Here is a 22,219-nt window from a genome sequence, read left to right as displayed (position 1 = left end):
TGAATGAGTTGGGTTGGGTTAAGATTTCCTAAACCGTCATAATTGAGTTGGATTGTAAAAATGTCATAAACCGTCCAACCCAACCCATGTTCACTCCTAATGCTATATACGTGTTTAATGGTAACACGTTAGATTTTGCAATATTCAAGTTTTTCCATTTTTTTAAAATTAAAATGGTAAGATGTTGATTTTGTAATATTTAATGATGTGCGTGTGCCTGTCAAGGTTATAATTAACTTTGACTTAACCCTCTCATAAATGAACATTTACGTTATCAAATGTTATAAAATCAGTATGTTATCTGTGAGAATGAATATAAAATAGAATTTATTTAAATTTGTTATATTAAGTGAAAAATAATATACTTTGATTTTTTATACAGTTTAAAATAAAAACAAAAATAATGCAGCTGATTTTATTTTATTGTTCTTTCAGATATAATGGTTACAAACCTTTTAACTCCAATAGAATGTACACCGGAGGAGGTTGTTAGGCGGGACGCGGGCCCCCGAACCTGAACCGGCATTCAAACAAACCCAATACACTCTATATCTCTCTACATTCTCCTTGATTTCTTCTCCGAAAACCGTTAATGGAGGTAAACAACTCTCTCGCTCCATCACGTTTCTTCATTTTCATCAACAACGAACTGAAACATGCACTTGAATGTTTGCAGAGGATCAGATTCTCGTCGGATGTGCTCTTTGCAACTTTTTTCGCCGCAACATTTCTGTTCACCTGGTCTTCAGCACTCAAGGTTAATTTGCAAATTGATGATCGATGAACGAGTTCGATTTCATTGTTTTTGAGTTCTGAGATCTGTTTATGGCTTATTTAATCGGATTATTGATTATTTGAAACTAACAGGGAGGAAATACTTGCGTAAACGACAAGAGCTGTGATTATGGATCACAATGTGGAACTTGCACTGTAAATGTCAGTGTTTCTTCCCGTTGTATTCGCGTTCAGCCTCACAATCCTATTCGTAAGGTATATTGTGTTATGTTATATGTGCTTATGTGTGAAAATGAAGGTATAGAAATATTTTTGGATGTCTGTGTCGATCTGATTGAGAGTCATTCTAGGTGAAAGGCTTGCCGTTCAATCGTTACTCGTGGTTAACAACTCACAATGCTTTCGCTAGAATGGGACATAAGTCAGATACAGGCTCTGTTCTTCTAGCTCCGGTGAACCAGCAGGATAGTGTTACTTCTCAGCTCAACGTATGCTTCTCGTCTCTCTCTCTCTCTGAACTATCCAGAAAGTTAGATTTCAAGTCGCGGCGTTTAACTGATGTGACTTATTTACTTGCTTTTTCACTACACACGATTTATTACCGTTCTCAGCGAACAAATGTCCTTCGATCTGAAACTTCGCACTCCTTGTGTAAATAAGCTATAGCTTTTAAAATGCAAATACGGCATATTGTGCTTACAAATTGGCATGGCTGTGTGAAAAATTCCAGCAGCAACTATAAAAAAAAAAAAAAAAACCTGGCATGAACTTCTAATGGAATCTATGTCGATTTAAAATTCAAAATTGGCTTGACGTCAAAAGCAATGGATCTCTTTTTCCGGCCAACTTTACAGAGGCTTGGACTATTTGTAGTACAGAAATATACATTTAGAAAATATCCTTTTACAAGGGAGAGAATCTAAGAACCAAAATGACATTGTACATATTTAAGTTGTGAACGGCTTTAGAACAACATATAGTTAACAACCATGTTGGACTACAATGGAAAGTGGAAATGTTGCCTTCTATGGCACGGAGAAAACCGTAAAGGTGGCAGCCTCTCATGCCGACCTAAATTTGTTGCTTGTATGTAGACTTAACAAATGTCAAAAACTACTATTTATTTATATGGCATATGTATACAGTATACACCAATTAAGACTTGAAACCACAACCTCATGTTTGGTGAGATTGAAATGATATATTAAATGTCCATTGGGGGAAAGGTTCTTCTAGGATAGCTTTGATACATAAAATTCTTACTAAAATTGTCTTTCTTATACTATTTAATTAATTAAAAGGAAGATTCACAAGCCCCCAAAATGCTCTCAACTTTTTCTAATAACCATAGTATCTAACATATTTAACCAAACTAGTCCATGCAAAGCGCCTGTCCACATGGATCAGACAAACTTTAGGTTTTTTCCGGCCAATAGCTGTGGCCCCTTAGGAGCTGTAAACACTTGTGGGATTTATAGTAATACCTTATAAACCAAAGTTTCAGGCCTTGCCTATTAGGGCCAAACTTGTGGTTAAAATGCTCAACTTGGTAGGAAAGAGTTTGCTGGATCCAGAAATTAGTTTTGTGTTTGTTAGATTAATCATGTTATGAGAACTAATGAAAATTCTGCAACAGCCCGTTAAAAGCATACTACTATTGGAAACTTATTCCTTAAAAATGATTATGCTATTGCTATACACTCCAAGTAGTGAGTGTATGGAAAACCCTTTAAGGAACTTGTTAGCTGTGTTTTGTTATTGCAGTGCGGCTCATCAGGTCATAGAATCAGCCAAGGGTTGCTAAAAGCAAATTTGCACCAACTGTTTGGCAGTCTAACTTCTAAAAGGAGACAAAATATTTAAACCAAGGCTATCTGCAAGTCTCCAGTAATTATTGGTTTAGATCATTTTAGAAATTTCTTAACAATTACATCACTTTCCTGATCCGTGTGGTTGAATGAACTCTAAGCCAATGCACACTGAATACTTCAACTTACATTAAAGTTTCATTTGTCAAAAAGATAACCCATACACGGCAGAGACTCTGTTTTACACCTACCGCTGTGAAGCTAATCATTTTATCTTCATATACTTACCCTTGGAAAACTATACCAGTTGGATTTCTTTATAACCTTTGTAATTTATTATAGATTGTTAAGGTTTAGACCTTAAAACAATCTTGCCTACTGTTTGTGCAGAATGGTGTGAGAGGCCTGATGCTCGATATGTATGACTTTGAGAATGATATTTGGTTATGTCACTCCTTCCATGGAAAGTGCTTCAACTACACAGCATTTGTAAGTCACTGAGCCATTTCAGATTCTTTGAACTGCTTATTTGATTTTTCATCATGATTTGGTTAGCATAACTTGAAACCTACCTAGTGTAATGTCATGCCAGAATATATATATATGTATGTCAATGTCATGCGGCTAAAGGACCCAGAATTTAGAGTGTGGGCTAATACTTCATAGATGTAACTAAATGACATTCATTTTTGTTCATTGATTCAATTTCACAGATCATTTAGGACTTGCAACTCAACATTATCTTTTGCTAAATACCATAAACATAATTAATGAAGAAGTTGGCTGTGATCTTGACCGAGTACACTCTGGCCAACGTAGGTTTACTTCTAATGACCACTTTCAAACTATGGGCTGCCATTAAATCTGGAAACTTGGCAGTGAATTTCTGCTATACTAATCTCATTGTCCATATCTGTGTTATGTGGTTTTTATAACTACTGACAGCAAGGGGTGTTTTATATTATTGGTTGAGCTGAGTTTTGAATTTATTATTTTAATGTCACCAGCAACCTGCTATCAATGTTCTGAAAGAGGTTGAAGTCTTTCTTGAAGCAAATCCTACAGAAATCATCACCATAATCATTGAAGACTATGTTACCACTCTAAGTGGTCTAACCAAGATTTTTAAAGCTGCTGGCCTTGGCAAGTTCTGGTTTCCAGTAGCTCGAATGCCAAGTAACGGTAGTAATTGGCCCACTCTTGACTCCATGATCCAGCAGAATCAGCGATTGGTAGTATTCACCTCTAAATCTTCTAAAGAGGCTTCTGAGGGTATTGCGTATACATGGAGATACTTGGTTGAGAATCAATGTGAGTTTTATAAAACTTTAATTTGATTGTATAAATATAAATTTTTTCTTAATGGACTTTGAAAACTGCAGATGGATCTGATGGGATGCGAAGTGGTTCTTGCCCCAACCGTGCTGAGTCTGCTGCTATGAACACTAAATCAAGATCTCTGGTTTTGATGAACCACTTTCCAGACACCCCAGATTATGTTGACGTTTGCAGGCACAATTCAGCCCCATTAATAAGCATGATGAACACTTGCCATGATGCTGCTGGTAAACGATGGCCTAATTTCATTGCTGTCGACTTTTACAAGGTATTTTTCAGTAATTCTAAACTAATCTTTACCGCAATCAAATCTTTAGACTGCCGAATTTAATTGAATATAGAAGAAACTAAACTCACACATGCTCTGAAACTTTTCAGAGGAGTGACGGTGGAGGCGCACCGGCTGCTGTAGATTTGGCTAATGGGGAACTAGTCTGTGGATGTAACAACATTGACTTGTGCAAGGTATGCAACATGAATCCGTACCCTCTCTCTTATACTGCTTTCAAGTACCTACATTTTTGCAGGATAGGAAGAGAACATGTGATAGTATGGAATGTTTTAACAACTAATTTATTATATCATACAGCCAAAGATGACCTTTGGAGACTGTAACCAACCAGAGGCCAGTCCTGCTCCAGCCCCGGATACAATAGCATCTGATTCAGCATCGACATCAGCATCAGCATCAACATCAACATCAACCTCAACCTCAACCTCAACATCATCATCATCATCAGCAGCATCAGCAACCACATCAACAAGAGGAAGAGGACGAGGAAGAGGAGGAGGATATAAGAAAAGCTTTTCCGATTCGGATGGTCAACAGATTCAATTTGGATGGATGCTGGGGACAGGTTTGATAGCTATCATATCTTTTCTTTGTTAATAAGGCACATATTAGATATATTCAAATTACTACCAATTAACCCTTAATTAGTTTCATCATATCTCATAAATAATAGGAGGGTATAATTGGTAATCACAGAATGTTGTAGTAAACTCAGTCTAAAACCACAAGAAGATTACATCACATGTTAAGTAGCTGCTAATCTCATATATGGTGATACTTGAGGAGGTAGGGATATGAATTCTTGTTTAAGGTTCCACTGCAACTCTTTAGATGCTTTTACCTATTATTGGTTTTGTTTTAAACTTTATATAATACGTAACAAATATATACATACACAGATAAAAACACTAACGAGAAAATGTCTTGGGAAAAATAGATATATTGATCATTGAATTTCATATTTTTAACAAAAGAAAGGAATGAAAACTAATAACTCACAAGTCACAAGTGAACGTAGAATATGTAGTTACTACGACTCCACAACTGATTTTTATTTTTAATATCCAAATAAAAAGTTCTAATGTAACAATCTTATGATGATTGTTTTAATTCTCTTTGAAAATGAATGAAAATATCTTAAAAGGAGAGCTGTGTGAAGTCATGTGAAACCTATTGTTGGGTTGCAACTTGTCATTGGCAGAAAAATATGCTATTCATCAAAGGGCTTCAAATTTCAATAAGCGTATGAAGACTTTTGTGTATTATTTAATACGTTACAGCTAATTTTACAATCAGTTAATGATGAAAATGCCTATTAACAGATGAGAAACCTCCAATGTACATATTCAATACGCATTGAATTGGTAGGGAATGAGAGATCCTAAAGTTAAACACAATCACATTCGTTATTAGAAATTGAATTAAATGACTAGGCATGGTCAAGAAAAGGAACTTACCTAGTAATCAAAAGTCAAAACACTAATAGCCTTCATGACAGAAGCTAGAGATAGAGTTGCAACAATTATGTTAAAATGTGTCCACATCTAATTTTTAATACATACAAGTGAATCTTATTTGGTCAATTGAGTTTTAAAATTTGCAGAAAGAAAAAGATAGCCAAGTTTAATTGAATACATTAGAATTCAAGTCAATTCAAAAAGAAGAATAGACCGTTATATATATATATATATATATTTCAATGGCTAGGAGTTGATAGAACAAAGAAATCATATGTATTTGCTGTCATTGATAGTGGAAAGTGGTAGAGGCTTATTGTTTAAGACGGTTGTTTCTTTCTCCGGCGTTACAATTTATAATACTCATATTCATGCTTTAAATTATATTATTTTATTACATAACAATCTAATCACAATTGTTTTATAAGAAACCTAATCATGTAAAGTACCAAAACCAATCTTTTTTTTTTAATCAAATTTTTGAAGTCCAGAGAGGAAAAGTGAAAAGTGCACATGTAATACCATCGAGTTATGTTTTTTTTTTATACGAAACATTTTTTAAAGAGTTTTAGAGAGTACAAGTTTTTCCTTTTACTTTCCTCCTATTTTTCCCTCTCTCTTTTTCTTTCCTTCACAATAAAAACGTGAATTAGTGAATAAACTGTTAACAAATTAATGTTATATTATTTATGAAAGCTACAAGTTGGTGATAAAACACTAAAAATCATTTATGAAATTGATGTTAAATACAATATGCACAAAACACATTCTTTGCATGCAAGAGAGTGTGTACACATGTGCACTTTCATTTTGATTGTCAATGTGAAATAGTAATTATTAATTTTAACATTCATAGGAATATATTTATTCTGAGAAAAAAAAATCAATACCCACACATGTTAAATGCACACAGAAATGGCGTTAAACTAGAAAAATGAGTAAAAACTAAAATAATAATAAACATAAGTGTTAGACTAATAATAAGTTTAGTAACCGGAAAAGATAAAACACGCATGAGAGAGGGAGGAGGAGAGAGAGATATATCAGGAATACGAAACAAGTTAGAGATCGTAAATGATACAAGATAATTTGTGAGCTATTTGAGATTGACTCGTTAAAGACTCGGTCAATGCCCGGTCAACACTCGACTCGACATATTAAGGAGTCGAGCTACATGATACTCGACTCGAAAAACTCGTGAGATACTCGACTTGAACAAAATTATGCATTTTTTAACTATAAAAACTAATGCATTATTTTTTTTAATTAAAATCACAATGTAAAAAAAAACAAAAATCTATAAAAGTGTTCGTGAAATTGTCATACATTGGAAGATAGACGGTAAAGGAAGAGAGAAAAAATGTTACAAAAAGAGAGATAAGTGAATGAAATTTCTAATTTTGTCTTTTTAATGATGAAGTTTGAAATGAATCCTTTTGTTTTTTTATAAAAACTAAGAGAATACATTTAAGTTTTAAAATTTATAAGAGAAGATCCTAAAATTTCATAAATTTCAATGAGTGAGTTTTGTTCGAGCTTAATTCGAGTTCGAGTTCAAGCTTGATTTGAGTTGCAATTTGAGCTTAGTTTGAGCTTCAAATGAGTTCGAGCTCGAGTTCAAAAAATTGCAATCGAGTTCGAGTGGTGTTTGTTTATAACTACTCGTGAGTTTTCGAGTCGAGTTCGAGCTTTAGAAATGACTATTGAGTTCAAGTCAAGTATATTGATACTCAAGCTCAACTTGCATCATTTACACATCTAAAACAAATGAAGAATTCAAAAACAATCCATTGCATCAAAAATCCTTAAACCACTGCCAACATGTAATAACTCGTCTCATATGGAAAAAAATAGATTTCTAAACTTCTTACAAGTTCAAAGTGTGGGCTACCAAAAAACTTTTATCATAGTTTTAAATTGATTTGCAAGTTATTAGGTCAATCTGCTGCTTTGTCTTCAGAGAATTTACAAACCGCAACAACACCCTACCATAACTGTAATTGCCAAAAGGTGAACTAACCCAAACCATGCAAAAACCAAAAAGATCAGACTCTTGAACCAAATCTAACTAACTAAACAACCAATCTAACCATTAATTCATACCTATTTTATTATTGATTTAAAATTGTAAAAATGGATATTGTAGATGCACTTCATCCATACAATAAACATAGTTCATCAAGTATTGCGTGTGCATCTTATAACACAAAGTATTGATATAAATAACCATAAGGATGGTGTCTGATTGGTTTGAGTTTGGTTCTAAAGGTCAAAAGTATCAGGAGGTCCCAGGTTCAAATCCAAGGAGGAATAAAATCCCCTTGTGGCCATGGAGGTTCAAATGTGGTGACTCCGCGCTATCTGCAAAGCAGGTGGACACCCTGAGATTAGTCGGCTCGTATAGCAGGTTGGATATCCAGGTTAATTAAAAAAAAGTATTGATATAAATTATAAAGGGGTTTGTTTGTTGGTAACTTTTACATGATTAGATTCTTATAACTTTGAAACATAAATATGTGTTTTATAAATTGTAGTGTAGGAGAAAGAAACAACCAAATGTTGTATAGAAAGCCCTCACCATCAATGCCCATCACATAACATTTCTTTCAAGCCAAAATAAAATATTCAAATTAAAATAATAAATCTTTATTGTACCAAATTCTTTTTCTATTTAATTAACTAAAAGCAACATAAAAAGTAAATTTTGAAAATGGGGTCTAAATTATTAAATTATAAAAGACAAATCATCAAAGCATGTTGGTATTAGAAATGTATTTATTAATTAACCTGGATATCCAACTTGCTACGTGATCAATTTCAGGACAATTATCTTAGTGGCCATAAGGGAATTTCTTATTTTTCATTGGATTCGAACTTTGGACCTCTAGGCACTTTTTGACCTTTGGATTCCAAGCTTAAATCAATCGAGCACCACCCTTGTAGTTAGGTATTAGAAATGTTGTTCTTCATATATAAAATGTTATTTGCATTGTATGACAATAAACTTGGTTGATATAGATTTAGCTGACTGATATGCTATAACTATCAAAAGATGCAAGTAAAAGTGCATTGAGCGATGCACCTTCACATAAAAATCGATTTCTTGATCTACAAATTTGGATATGAACCATGTGCAACCCCTAGCTTATGGCATGTAGTTTGTTAGGGCATTTTTGAAAGTTTTTAATATCATTGTATTTTTGTAATATAAATATAATATATAAGTATTATATATATATATATATATATATATATATAGAGAGAGAGAGAGAGAGAGAGAGAGAGAAGGCGGTTTAAGGGAAAATCTTAAAAAAAATAAAAAACTGAGGAACACCATGTGTAACCGTTCATCTAGACGGTATGCACATATGCCTGCTGGTAATTGAAGTTGCTTATTAGTTTTTATGCATGTATGCATAATCATACTGGAGAAATTGCTTAAAATTATCAGTATGCACATGTGCATACCGTCTAGATGAACGCTTACCAGAGTGTTCCATTGTTTTTCATTTTTCTGCAATTTCCCCTAAAACTGATCATATATATATATATATAGTTAGGTTCAGGAGAAAATCGTGAAATAAATGAAAAACTGAGGAATACTCTAATAACCATTAATTTGTACCATATGTACATGTGCATACTAATAATTTGTATGGTATGCATATGTACATGGAAACCATAAAATATCTTCAATTCCTTGTATGTATATGTGCATAACATACAAATGAATGATTATTATGCCTTCACTTAGGTTTTCATTTTTTGAAGGGTTTTCCCTTGAACCCCTCTCTCTCTCTCTCTCTCTCTATATATATATATATATATATATGTGTGTGTGTGTGTGTGTGTATGTGTGTGTGTGAGAGAGAGAGAGAGATTGGAAGAGAACCTTGAAGAAAGATTAACAAACCTGGATAAGGATCTTCTTTTGAGATGTAATCTTGTGGATTTAGACTGAGTTTAGAAGTTCACTACAACATTTTGTGATTACCATTTATGAGATATGACGAAACTAATTAAGGGCTAACTCGTAGTAATTTGAATATATCTATAATATATGCCTTATTAACAATGAAATTAAAGTTATGACGGCTATCAATCTTGTCCTCAACAACCATCCAAGTTGAATTTGTTTGACAATCCGAATCAAAAAAGATTTCCTTATATCCTCCACCTCATCTTCGTCTTGCTGATGTTGATGCCGACTCAAATGTTGTGGCCATGCAAGAGCAGGACTGGCCAATCTAGTAGGTTACAGTCTCCAAACTCATATTTAATTGTACGCACAATAATCCAAATATAAATCGGTCGTTAAATCATACGATTATAAGTTTTTGCTTTTTCGGTGTTAATTTGGTCCACTTCATGTCTCAAACAATATGACTTGCTACATTGATACAAATGGAGGTATATGAAAGAGGGTAGTGATTAGTGTTGTATACCATATGCACGAGTCAATGTTGTGAGTAGGTGCCCATTATTCTAAAGATATCGAGCCGTAGATTAATTATTAATTTAGAATTATTCAAAAATATGGTAAACATTCTCTCCTTCTTAAAATAAATGTCCATAATAAAAATGATATACAGTTTCTTATAAAAAAAATATAACAACAATGAAATCAGGCCATCATTTATGATCAGTAGCATCATGGGAAATTGGGAAGTGTTCATAATGGCCTAAATTGTGCTTGCAAACGGCTGTATAATTTGGGATGTTTGGAAAGTGATTCAACAAAACCAGATATGTTGATTTAGTGTTCATCATATTCTTTGGAATAAACATACCCCTTTTGTTAATGAGAAATTGGCCAAAAAGTGATTTGTTTTTGCATAAATTGGTCTGCTAATCATTCCTTTCAGTGATTTATCCAAATATCACTACGTCAGCAAGTCTCACGCCCGTCACTTAAGAAACCAGCTAAAAGACAATTTTTTAATATGAGTAGAGGATGTGATAGAAATGAAAAACGATATGTATTGAATCGTTGCCTAATAGAGTTTATCTAAATCTGCCGAAATCGATAGAAGGATATGGATGAAGCAATCAATAATAGAAGGATATGGGTGAAACTGATAAATCTAAGCATCTATCGGAGGTCGATAGATCAAGGATAAGAAGATAGGTTTAATAGGTTGTACCAAAACATTGAGAATTTGTAAACTTGAAAATTAAGTAATTTAGCATTATATATTAGTACATAATGTTTTGAAAGTTGTTTTTAAAAATATTGGATCAAATGCTTTATAATATAGTACATATAAATTATAAATTAATAATAATATACTGTTAATTATTAATATGAATAGGATATTAAATAGACAATAAAAAACTATGAGGATAATAGATAAATAAAAAAGGTGTAATGGCTAAAAGAATATATAAAAAGAATTAAAATATAAATGGAAAATAAAATGTATTATTTTTAATGTTTTTTGTTTTTTTAATATGAGAGTAAAAAAGGAGAGATTCCCTTAAAACAGGAGGGTATTTACTAATTTGCTCATTGATGAAATTGAATAGTTTCCTGGATAGGAGTAATTGTTTTAACCCATATTGACCCACAATCTATCTGTACCCAAGTCCAAAAGTGGATGCCGGTTGACCACCGACAAGCTCGGTCGTCTGTACATTGTGTGTGGCCAGGTCACTAATTCCCCTCGCCCCCACGCGTGCTTTTACGCTAAACGACATCGTCTCCTGCTTTGCTTCATCCTCCCACCTCTCTTTTCTCTCTCACACAACTCTCGAAATAATGGAGGGATTCTTCTACTCCCCCTTGTGGTTAACATCTATCACTTCTCTTTTACCCCCCTCTATTTTAAAATATATCACAATTCACCCCCTATGCTTTCTACTTAACTATTCAATACTAAAAGGGTGTTTACTTGCAACTTAACAGGACTTAGTGGTCTATCTGGCTTATTCACACAACTCTTCTAACATGTTTACTTACGGCTTATTCGCACGGCAACCGACTTAATCACACATTTGGTTTTGTTGTTTTGCCCCCATTCAGCCAAAAACAGACATCCCTACCCTTATTTTTTTAACATGCTAGAAAAAGAATTCGGTTCAAAGCACGCCTCCTTCCAGATTTAGAACCCTAGATTCAAAGCACGCTTCCTTCGATTTCATTTTTATTTGTGAAGTTGCAAATTTCCAAGGTGGGAGTTTGAGGGATAAGATGTATGCATAAACCGTTGTTTCCCTAAACCCTGTGACTAGTGCAAAGTCTAATCTCGGTTACTCATCTCACGTCCTCCTTGGCCTACTCTTCCTCCTCGCCCCTTGACCGTGACACTACCTTCCTTACTAGATCTGCGATTTGCCTCCTATGAACGTGACCAAACCACCACAATTTTTATCCCTCAACTTATTTGTGACAAACGCAACTCCCAACACTTCTCAAAAGGCCCCATTCAGTATTTTGTAAAACATGGTTCTATTATGCTACCACAAGTACATCTAAGCATTCTTATTTCTGCAACTTAATGAGCCTTCTTTATTGCTCAACACTTTGACCTATTGAAGATAGTTGGTCTGATGACTACTCCGTAAAATTTATGTTTAAGATTTACCAAGACCTTATTTGTCACACAACACCCTCTATCATAGCTCTTCACTGAGATTCAAAACCAAACCGCCTTAGCTTTTTTTCTAACTTTTGTTCTCTTACAATTGGATTTAGTTTGAGATGGGTGTTGGTTTTGGATATTCTGAATTCACACCATCGACCAAAATTGTGGTTCAAGAATTAGACAATGAAAAGAAGAAGGGGGTAAAGTGTATATACAAAAATTCCAGCAAGAAAGTGGGGCCTGCAACAGACTAGCACCTTTGACCACACCACAATGCCATTCAACAACTCAGGTTAAGGCTTAAGTTAATGGATACACACGTGTATAGATTGAAAGGATATCTCCACAACCCCCCTCCCTCTTTTTCCCCTCTGTTGCCTTTGTCTCTCTGTTCCATTCCTATATATGTCAAAACCCCCAAACATACAACAATTCCATAAGAGAATTTGCAGACTCCTCTGCAAATATAAACATATATACATATAATATAAGAGAGAGAGAGAGAGAGAGAGAGAGAGAGAGTTTTAAAGTAATTGAAGGACAGATAACATGCCTAGGAGCTTACAGCCACTGGATGTGGGAATTCAGATCCCCTATCATTTCAGATGTCCGGTTTCTCTTGAGCTCATGAGGGATCCGGTCACCGTCGAAACCGGTCAGACATACGACCGTTCAAGCATAGAGTCATGGGTAGCTACCGGAAACACCACTTGCCCTGTCACTCGCCTCCCTCTCACCGATTTCACGCTCATTCCTAACCACACCCTCCGCCGTCTAATCCAGGAGTGGTGTGTCGCAAATCGGTCCTATGGTGTGGAAAGGATTCCTACACCCAAGCAACCGGCTGATCCAATCATGGTTCAGTCATTGCTTAAACAGACGTCGTCTGTGTCTAATACAAGGCGTGCTAGGCTCGCTGCCCTTCGTCGCCTTCGTGGCCTTGCGCGTGACTCGGAGAACAATCGATTGGTTATCTCAACGCACAAAGCGTGTGAGATTTTACTAGAAGTGTTGTTTTCCGAAACGAATCGCAACTCATCCGAGTTGATACACGAGTCGCTTGCGGTTCTATCGATGCTCGCGCTTTCCGAGACGGAATGCCTTGTGGTGTCTACGGATCCGGACCGAGTTGCGTATCTGATTTCTCTTTTGTCGCATTCCTCGATTGACGTCCGAGTCAACACCGCCGCGTTGCTTGAGAACGTTGTCGCCGGGACTAGATCGCAAGAACTCCGCGCAGAAATCAGCAGTCACGATGAGATATTCGACGGAATAATCGGTATTCTCGACTATCCTTTCTCGTATCCACGGGCCTTGAAAGTCGGAGTCAAGGCGTTGTTTGCTTTTTGCATGGTAAAAGAACACCGCCACAAGGCGGTGGAGGCAGGAGCAGTGGAGGCGCTCATTGACAGGCTTCCCGATTTTGAGAAATGCGACGCTGAGAGAGCACTCGCGACGGTAGAGCTATTATGCCGAATACCGTCAGGTTGCTTAGCGTTCTCGTCTCACGCTCTCACAGTCCCGCTACTGGTAAAAGTCATCCTGAAGATCTCGGACCGAGCGACGGAGTACGCCGCCGGAGCACTACTCTCGCTATGTTCCGCCTCCGAACGGTTGCAAGGGGAGGCGGTGGCAGCCGGAGTTTTGACGCAACTGTTGTTGCTTGTACAAAGCGACTGTACAGAGCGAGCCAAGCGAAAAGCGCAAATGCTTTTGAAACTTCTACGGGATTCGTGGCCGGAAAACTCGATCATGAATTCGGATGATTTCGCCTGCAGCGACGTCGTTCTGTTTTAAACTTTTTTTCCCCTAGAATTTTAGTTTATTTTATTTTGACCATTTTGGTCCACTCTTTTTCCTTCCTTTTTACTTTTTAAAGAAAATGAAAAAGAAAAAGAAAAGTAAAAAAAATGTGAAAATATGAAGGTTCTAGAAGGTGGGTCGGGTACATAAAAAGCAAGTGGATTTCGGATGTATGTAACTTGTAACAATTTTTGGTATTGCCAACTCATTTTTACTTCTTATGTAAATCCAAATTATTAAAAGTTTAATATGAATTATCGTTGTAATCATCGACTGTTATCGAAATCTGTATAACTACATATTATGACAAAACGTATGTATCAAACTACATCCTCTGAGGGCCTCGACCCCCTCCCCCCTACAAATAGGCTTGGAATTATGGAATGTTTGATAACTGGTTATTGAAGTTACATTTAATTGAGTACTCGTTCCTTAGGGGTGTGTTTGATGTCAGGACATGACAGGACATGATAGAACAACTGTTCAACGTTTGATATAGAACTGGACAGAACAAGTAAAATGACCAATTTACTCATGATAGGTTGTTTATTTTAATTAATTTATGTAATTTATTAATTATAATAGAATAACTATTTTTTATAACAAAATATATCATTTGAAATTTTCATCAAAAAAATTAAAATGACACCAAATAAAAAGGTTATGTAGTTTTCTATTTTTCTATTTATCTCTTTTCTACATTATTTTTTATTACTAATATATAATAAATTACATAAATTAATAAAAATATAGAAACCGTATAAAAATAATATTTTGAGGACAGTAAAATGAAAATTTAATAAACATAAAATATAATAAATAAAATTTAAAGAATGAATAAAATGTAAAAAAAGAGATATGTTTGATGTTTTAGAAGAGAATTATGTTTTATTTTGAGGTTATATTGGTAAAATACAAGTCTGTTCTACCTTGTTCCATAGGGTAGGGGTGGAACATGCATGTTCCACTTTGTTCCTGTCTGTTCCACATAAAATTCATGCCAAATATGAGATAGGGATTTCTGTCCTGTTATGTCTTATCCCTGTCCAGTGTCCCAAATGTACCCTAGATGAATGTATCTTGAATTTTCTCTCTTACCCCTTGGTAGGTGAGTAGTAATCTTACATTACATTGATCCATTTCGCTCATCTGGACTTTTCTTATTCACGAGCACTGTTAATGAATTATAGATCATTGGTTGTATCTCTTCTATTTGGATCATTCTAGAAATGATCAAATAGATTTCCCTTGAGATGAGGTGAGGTGAGGATCGGTTATTCTGTATATCGAAGGCTTTATTTATTCTTCAAACGAACGTCTATACTCTTAATCCATCAAGCTCAGAAAGGATTGGGGTTAGCCTAACCCCGAGCTTGTGTCCAACGTGATTTAAGGTCTTGACTTTGATTATTACAATGTTATATAAATTAGTTTTGAATGTTACATCCATTAGTTAGAAGAACTAAAATTTATTGTGTGCATGCCCATGTTCATGTATAACAATCCATTGCATGACCATATAACTAACTGAGTGAAGTCTTCATATTATAGTCTTCATATTAACCACAAGGGTGGTGCATGATTGGTTTGAGCTTGATTCCAAATGTCAACAGTATTAGGAGGTCTCAGGTTCAAATCCAAGGAGGAATAAAAATCCCCTTGTGGCCACAGAGGTTTAAATGCGGTGACTCCGGACTATCTGCAAAGCATGTGGTCATCCTGGGATTAGTCGGCTCGCATAGCGAGTTGAATATCCAGGTTAATAAAAAATGATTATTTATCAGATCTTACAAAAGTTGATAATAATTTAAGCCTTCTTAATTCAAACCAAGGGGGTGTATTCAAATTCATGTCCACTATAAACAAGGGTATATTTCGAATGCAACCATGTCCATTTGTACAACCAATGCAATCCAATTAATTAAGATATTTATGGAAATGATGAGAGTTCATTTATTATGATTTGAATATTTATGAATGATGACTAGAGTTCATTAATTATGATCGATACTTTATATTATAAAACAATCAAAACTTTTATGAAGTCACACATTCATCAAGTTAAATGGACGGTTGAGATTGAGTTGTATTGGTTGTACAAATGTAAAGGGTTATATAATAACTCACCTGCTATAAACAAATGCAAACATGACTGTTACTAGTCCATATATATCATCTAAAAGGAGAAAATTGTAACAAAATAAAACCAATTTCCTTTAATGTGTTGAATCAACTATCACGACTTTCTATTTAAAGGATTTGGTTCAAAGCCATTCTTCTCGGTATATGAAAGAATACAAAGTTGATCCATGCCATTCAGAGTAATCGGTGCGTATAAGAACCTAAAATTGATTAATAACTTGATAATCACCTAGATCACACATATGACATTTTCATTAGGAATATGAACATGTTATTCATTATGAATGTGCCAATCATGAATAACACCTCCATATTCATCATGAAAGTGTGATTCATGATAAATAACACTTTCATATTCATTATAAATGTATTATTCATAATAAATATTCATCCTGAAAAGGAATATGTGACGCACTGTGAATGGTTCCGGGTTCCTAATGGAACTTTCTTACCTCTCTCACTCTCTCTCTCTCTCTCTCTCTCTCTCTTTATATATATATATATATATATATATATATATATATATATAGGGTTGGGTTCACGTGAGACCAAAGATTTTTCGTGAGACCCGTAATACCAATTTATGTTCATTGATCAACTTTATAAGCTAATGACCTAATGGTCTAAAGTTGCACGGTGACAATTTTTTGATTATTGAGAAGTGTCGTGGCGTTTATGAATGTTCAGATTTTCAGATTGTAGATCCAATCCAAGGGTTGATAATTGATATTACGGGTCTCACGAAAAACCCTTAGTCTCACATGATCCCAAGTCTACGTGTAGACTTGGGATCATGTGAGACCAAGGGTTTTTCGTGAGACCCGTAATATCAATTCTCAATCCTTGAATTAGATCTACAATCTGAACATTCATAATCACAAAATTGTCACGAGACTTCTAAATAATCACAAAATTGACACCGTGCAACTTTAGACTATTAGATCATTAGCTTATAAAGTTGATCAATGAACATAAATTGGTCTTACATGTCTCATGAAAAACCCTTGATCTCATATGAACTCAACCCTATATATGTATGTATTATGTATGTGTGTGTGTATATATATATAGTTGGACTCTGGTGAGAAGAGAGTTTATTGTGAGAAGCGTAAGAAGAAATATCCACTTTTGGATCAATCACAATTGAATATCAATACTAGTGAGGTGCATAGAAATGCATCAGATCAATTCCTTTCTAAAACGCAATTCATATGCAAGCATAGGATTAAAAATGATCAGGAGTTCAGATCTCTTCTTATACTTCTCACACCGATTCTTATATATATATAATTTTGATTCTATTAAGTCGAGAAGTTTCAAAAAGTGGTGGGTGAAAATAGAAGTTAAAAAAGGTAAATGATGATGAGTAGGTGTAAAGTGAAAGTTGGTGTATTTGAGTGAGGAAAAGAAGAGTGTGGATGATGTTGAATGACATGAGAACTTAACCACCATTGACCAAAAAGACCTTCCAAAATTGATGATAGTGGGGAGTGATGAAGAAGCCAAACCAAACATCCCCATCACAAACCAAATATACAAACTTATAATTATAGTTATCATAATATTGTGTCTGTGGCCACAAGCAATTTCCCATTACACCCTTTCTCTCCTCCTGTCCCCACTAACTCAATCCATGACCATCACATGGGCTTTTTTGTCCTTTTACATTATCACATCACAAAAATATGAAATATCAGTCAAATGAAAGGTTGGAATTAATCCGATTCAAAAGTTTGATTGATAGTTTTGTTGGTTGAAGGTCGTACCATACATTTCTAACGACTCCTTTCACATGGGTTTTTGTATTTTCAGACGTTTATACTGTATAAATATGAAATATCAGTCAAACAAATATACGTAGTCCAATGATTATTCTCGTTAATGTTTTTGTTGGTTAAAAGCACATTCATGATGCCATATGTGTGTAAAATACGAGGCTAATTGATAGTTTTACTGGTTAAACGTATTCTGCATTTATGTTTTGTTGCAATAGATCTCTAACGAGTAATCTCACATTGGTTTTTCCGCCTTTTCAAACTTTTATGCCATGTGAATATAAAATATCAGTAAAATCGGATGAAATTAGTCTAATCGTAAGCTTGATTGATGGTTTTGTTAGTTAAACCGACATTCAATTAATATCTTGTTGGCACAAATTTCTAGCAAGTCATTTTCATAGGGGTACTTATGTCTTTTTAGACTTCTATCTCATGTAAATATGTAACATCAACCAAATGTGGTCGAAATCAAATATGATATAAGCTTTGTTGGCTAAAATACGGTCAAGATTAAACAATAAAAATCAACTCAGACCTTGGTGACGCTCACCAAGACTCACAAGATTTTGGACTTTGATGTGTATCAACTTTTTATTTCATATAAATATGAAATATATCGGTGAAATGGACCAAAATCACTTAACCACTCAAATATTGTGTCTCGATTGGCAATTTTATCGGATGTGAATGCATTTTTCATCAATACCTTATCGTCACGTATTTCTCTTCGGTTCTCTTTCAATGGTCCCCTCCTCCTTCGTAGTGAAATATAATTCTAATAAACAAGAAGCTTGTAATGGTCCACGCAAACTATAAAATCATCAAACGAAAAATATCCTCTTCCAAAGACACAAATTTTCAATTCTTTATATTTATATATATATATATATATATATAGGGTATATTTCAAATGCAATCATGTCCATTTGTACAACCAATGTAATCCAATTAATTGAGATATTTATGAAAATAATGAGAGTTCATTTATTATGATTTGAATATTTATGAAAGATGAATAGGTTCATTAATACTTTATATTAGGAAACAATCAAAACTTTTATGAAATCACATATTCATCAAATTAAATGGACGGTTGAAATTGAGTTGTATTGGTTGTACAAATGTAAAGTGTTGTATAATAACCAACCTATATATATATATATATATATATATATATATATTTTTTTTTTTTTTTAATTAACCTGGATATCTAACCCGTTATGCGAGACGACTAATCACAGGACGACCACCTGCTTTGCAGATAGCCCGGAGTCACCGCATTAGAATATTCGTGGCCAAAAGAGAATTTTTATTACTCATTGGATTTGAACCTGAGACCTCCTGATACTTTTGACCTTTGGAATCAAGCTCAAACCAATCAGACATCATCCTTGTGGTTAATTCTTTATATATTTTCATGCCAAATAAGGATAAAAAATAGTCAAATATAAACTCAGATTCATTCAATCCATTACACTGGATTTAGTTAGATCGGATATGGGCCGTCCTACCAAAATGGGCCTAAGATAACTCAATTTTGTAAAGCTCGATAACTTGCCTATGTGTTAATGAGTCTAGATTTAGAGAGGGCCAAATCGGCCCGGCCCGGCCCGGCCCGTCCCGAGACCGCCGGAGGACCGGGACCGACAAAAGACCAACCTGGGATCGGGACCGGTAAGGACCGATTATGAGACCGAAAATCGGGACCGGTTGAGGTTTTTGGTAGTTTCGTGGGACTGGGATCGACCGGGACCGGGACCGGGACCGACTATGGACCGGCCTGAAAATTCAAATAATTTTATAAATAAATGTATTTTTAAATAATTTTATAATGTATTTTTATAAGAAGACGTAATTTTAATTATATTAAAACGCATTTTTAAAATGTATTTGAGTGACTCAATTATAAATTTTATAATGTATTAAAAATATATATCATTAAAAAAATAAAAAAAATCTTATTTTTTAATGCAATGACTGGTTGAGACCGGGACCGGCAGCCCATAACCGGTTATGAAGTACCTTGACCGGTCCTATCATTTTCGACCGGGACCGGTTATGGCCGGTTATGAGAAAGGTTAGGACCGATTGGGACCTGTCCGGGACCGGTTTTTGGCCATCTATAGTCTAGAAAGTCGATCATTTATCTAAAAAAGCATAATTTATGTAAAATCATTAAACTTATAAAAAATCATTAAACTTATAAAAAATCATTTCAAAATACATAACATTATTGGAACCTGGAAGGAACTTTTGAGATTTGGATCATTATGCCTGTGTTTGGCGGGATAACATTTATTGTCTCATATTTGGTTAACATGGGACATGACAAGAATTTATTGTCTCATGTTTGGTGTGATATGAGACAGGGACACGAACTGGGACAAGGTAAAACAGTGTGAAACAAAAAATATTTTTCTTGTTCCACCAACAAGATGCGACAAAAATGAAATATTACTAATTAACGGCCGTTTTATATATAACCTTAATATGGTATTTGTTTTATATATAACCTTAATACTCATTTCATATTTGCTTTGCATGAGTTTTGAAAACTTTCTACATATAGATTCTTTAGTGGCACCGAAGATGATATCATACACATTAATTTGTACGAAAATAATGACATTACCTTTATGTTTTCTAAGAAAAATAGTATTGTCAATCTTACAACGGGAAAAACCATTTTCCAAAAAAAAAGTTGAGAGAGTGTCATACCATGTACGAGGATCTGTTTGAGACAATACAAGGCCTTGTCTAATTTATAGACATACCTTGGATGTTTAGGATCCTCAAAGCCTGGAGATTTCTTCACATAGACTTCTTCAATAAGTTTGTGATTCAGAAAAGCACTTTTTACATCAATTTGGAAAACTTTGAAGTTCTCGTATCCAACATAGGCAAGGAAGATTCGGATAACTTCCAACCTTACTACCGGAGTAAATGTCTCATCATAATCAATGCCTTTCTCTTGCATATATATCCTTGGGCAAGGAGTCGGGCCTTGTTTCGAGTCACTGTTCAATTCTCATCCAATTTGCTTATGAAGACCGACTTTATACCAATAATTGTTTTGTTGGCTGGTTGAGAAACCAGTCTCCAAACTTTGTTATGCTCGAACTGCAACAGTTCTTCTTGCATGACATTGATCTACCAAAAATCATCAAGTGTTTCTTCAATCCTTTTGGGCTTGATGAAAGATAGAAAATTGACAAATAAACATATATTACCAGCACCATGACGTGTTTGGACACTTGCTTGTTGATCACCAATAATTTGCTCTACTCGGTGATCTCTAATCCACTTAGTGGTAGGAGGAAAAGAAAAAGGAAGAGAGGTAGAGGCACCTTCAGCATTAATCGAAGGATTAAATAGACCACTGCTGGGGTTGGGTCACCGATGTCCCTAGTAGAATAAATAGGAGCATCGACACCAGTTGAGGGTTTCACACATGAGAGAGGTACCAGATCGGCTGGTTCTTGTATAGGCCTGACCGATGGTATATTCATACTGAATGATATATCTCCATTGTCATCTTCCCCAATAGGTGGAACATCATCTCCTTTAGATTGTGGAGGTCCACCGATTGGGATTGAATTCTCAAAAGAGTGAGATTCCAACCACTGGTTAAGTTAAGACATCACTTTGAAATGGTGATGTTGTAGGCACCAATCAAGATTCATCAAATCTGACATTTACAGATTCATCTATGCATTGGCGACGCATATTGTACACCTGAGAGGCTTTAGTATCTAACAAAGATGTCTTCATCAGGTTTATGATCAAACTTTTCTAACTGATCTCGGTCATTGAGAATATAACATGCACTTCCGAACACATGAAGAAAACTGATATTTGGTTTTCTACTATGGAACACTTGATAAGCAATCTTATTGTGTCTTTTCACAATTATAACCTATTTTGAGTAAAGCGAGCAGTATTGTTAGCTTCAGCCGGGAAGTAGATTGAAAAACTTGCTTCACTTAGCATTAAGCGTGCAACTTCACATAGTGCATGAAGAACAAATTTTGTAACCTTTTGTGGTTCTCATTTGATTATCATCCCTTCTCAAACACATACAAATACATATATGAGGTGATGTTGATCCTCTCTCTCAGTGATTTGATGATAATTCCTTTTTCCTTTCGATGTATTTCTGTATCTGTAATTTCAGTTCCAGCGATCATACACTGAACTTGTTCAGTGATCGCTGAAGAACTTGTTTTGAAATTCATTCAGAGACAACGATACTTCAAGAAAACAACACTCACACCAAAGATCC

General features: G+C 34.8%; 2 protein-coding genes across 2 annotated transcripts; both read left to right on the top strand.

The window, feature by feature from the left end:
- The first annotated feature begins 592 nt into the window (after positions 1–592).
- On the top strand, positions 593–4,845 carry LOC112516302 (PI-PLC X domain-containing protein At5g67130-like). The gene is made up of 10 exons (XM_025123318.1): positions 593–598; positions 677–757; positions 868–990; positions 1,086–1,223; positions 2,934–3,032; positions 3,551–3,854; positions 3,926–4,149; positions 4,260–4,346; positions 4,471–4,565; positions 4,665–4,845. The coding sequence occupies exons 1-10, from the start codon at positions 593–595 to the stop codon at positions 4,768–4,770; spliced, it is 1,263 nt and encodes a 420-aa protein (XP_024979086.1). The 3' UTR covers positions 4,771–4,845.
- Positions 4,846–12,763: 7,918 nt separating this feature from the next.
- LOC112517243 (U-box domain-containing protein 26-like) lies at positions 12,764–14,057 on the top strand. The gene has a single exon (XM_025124614.1). The coding sequence runs from the start codon at positions 12,764–12,766 to the stop codon at positions 14,009–14,011; it is 1,248 nt and encodes a 415-aa protein (XP_024980382.1). The 3' UTR covers positions 14,012–14,057.
- Positions 14,058–22,219: the final 8,162 nt, after the last annotated feature.

Source organism: Cynara cardunculus (assembly GCF_001531365.2).
Source record: "Cynara cardunculus var. scolymus isolate 2C chromosome LG 8, CcrdV1, whole genome shotgun sequence".
Lineage (NCBI taxonomy): Eukaryota > Viridiplantae > Streptophyta > Magnoliopsida > Asterales > Asteraceae > Cynara > Cynara cardunculus.
Note: the sequence above shows the minus strand (reverse complement) of the source record. Positions and strands in the feature narration are given on the sequence as shown.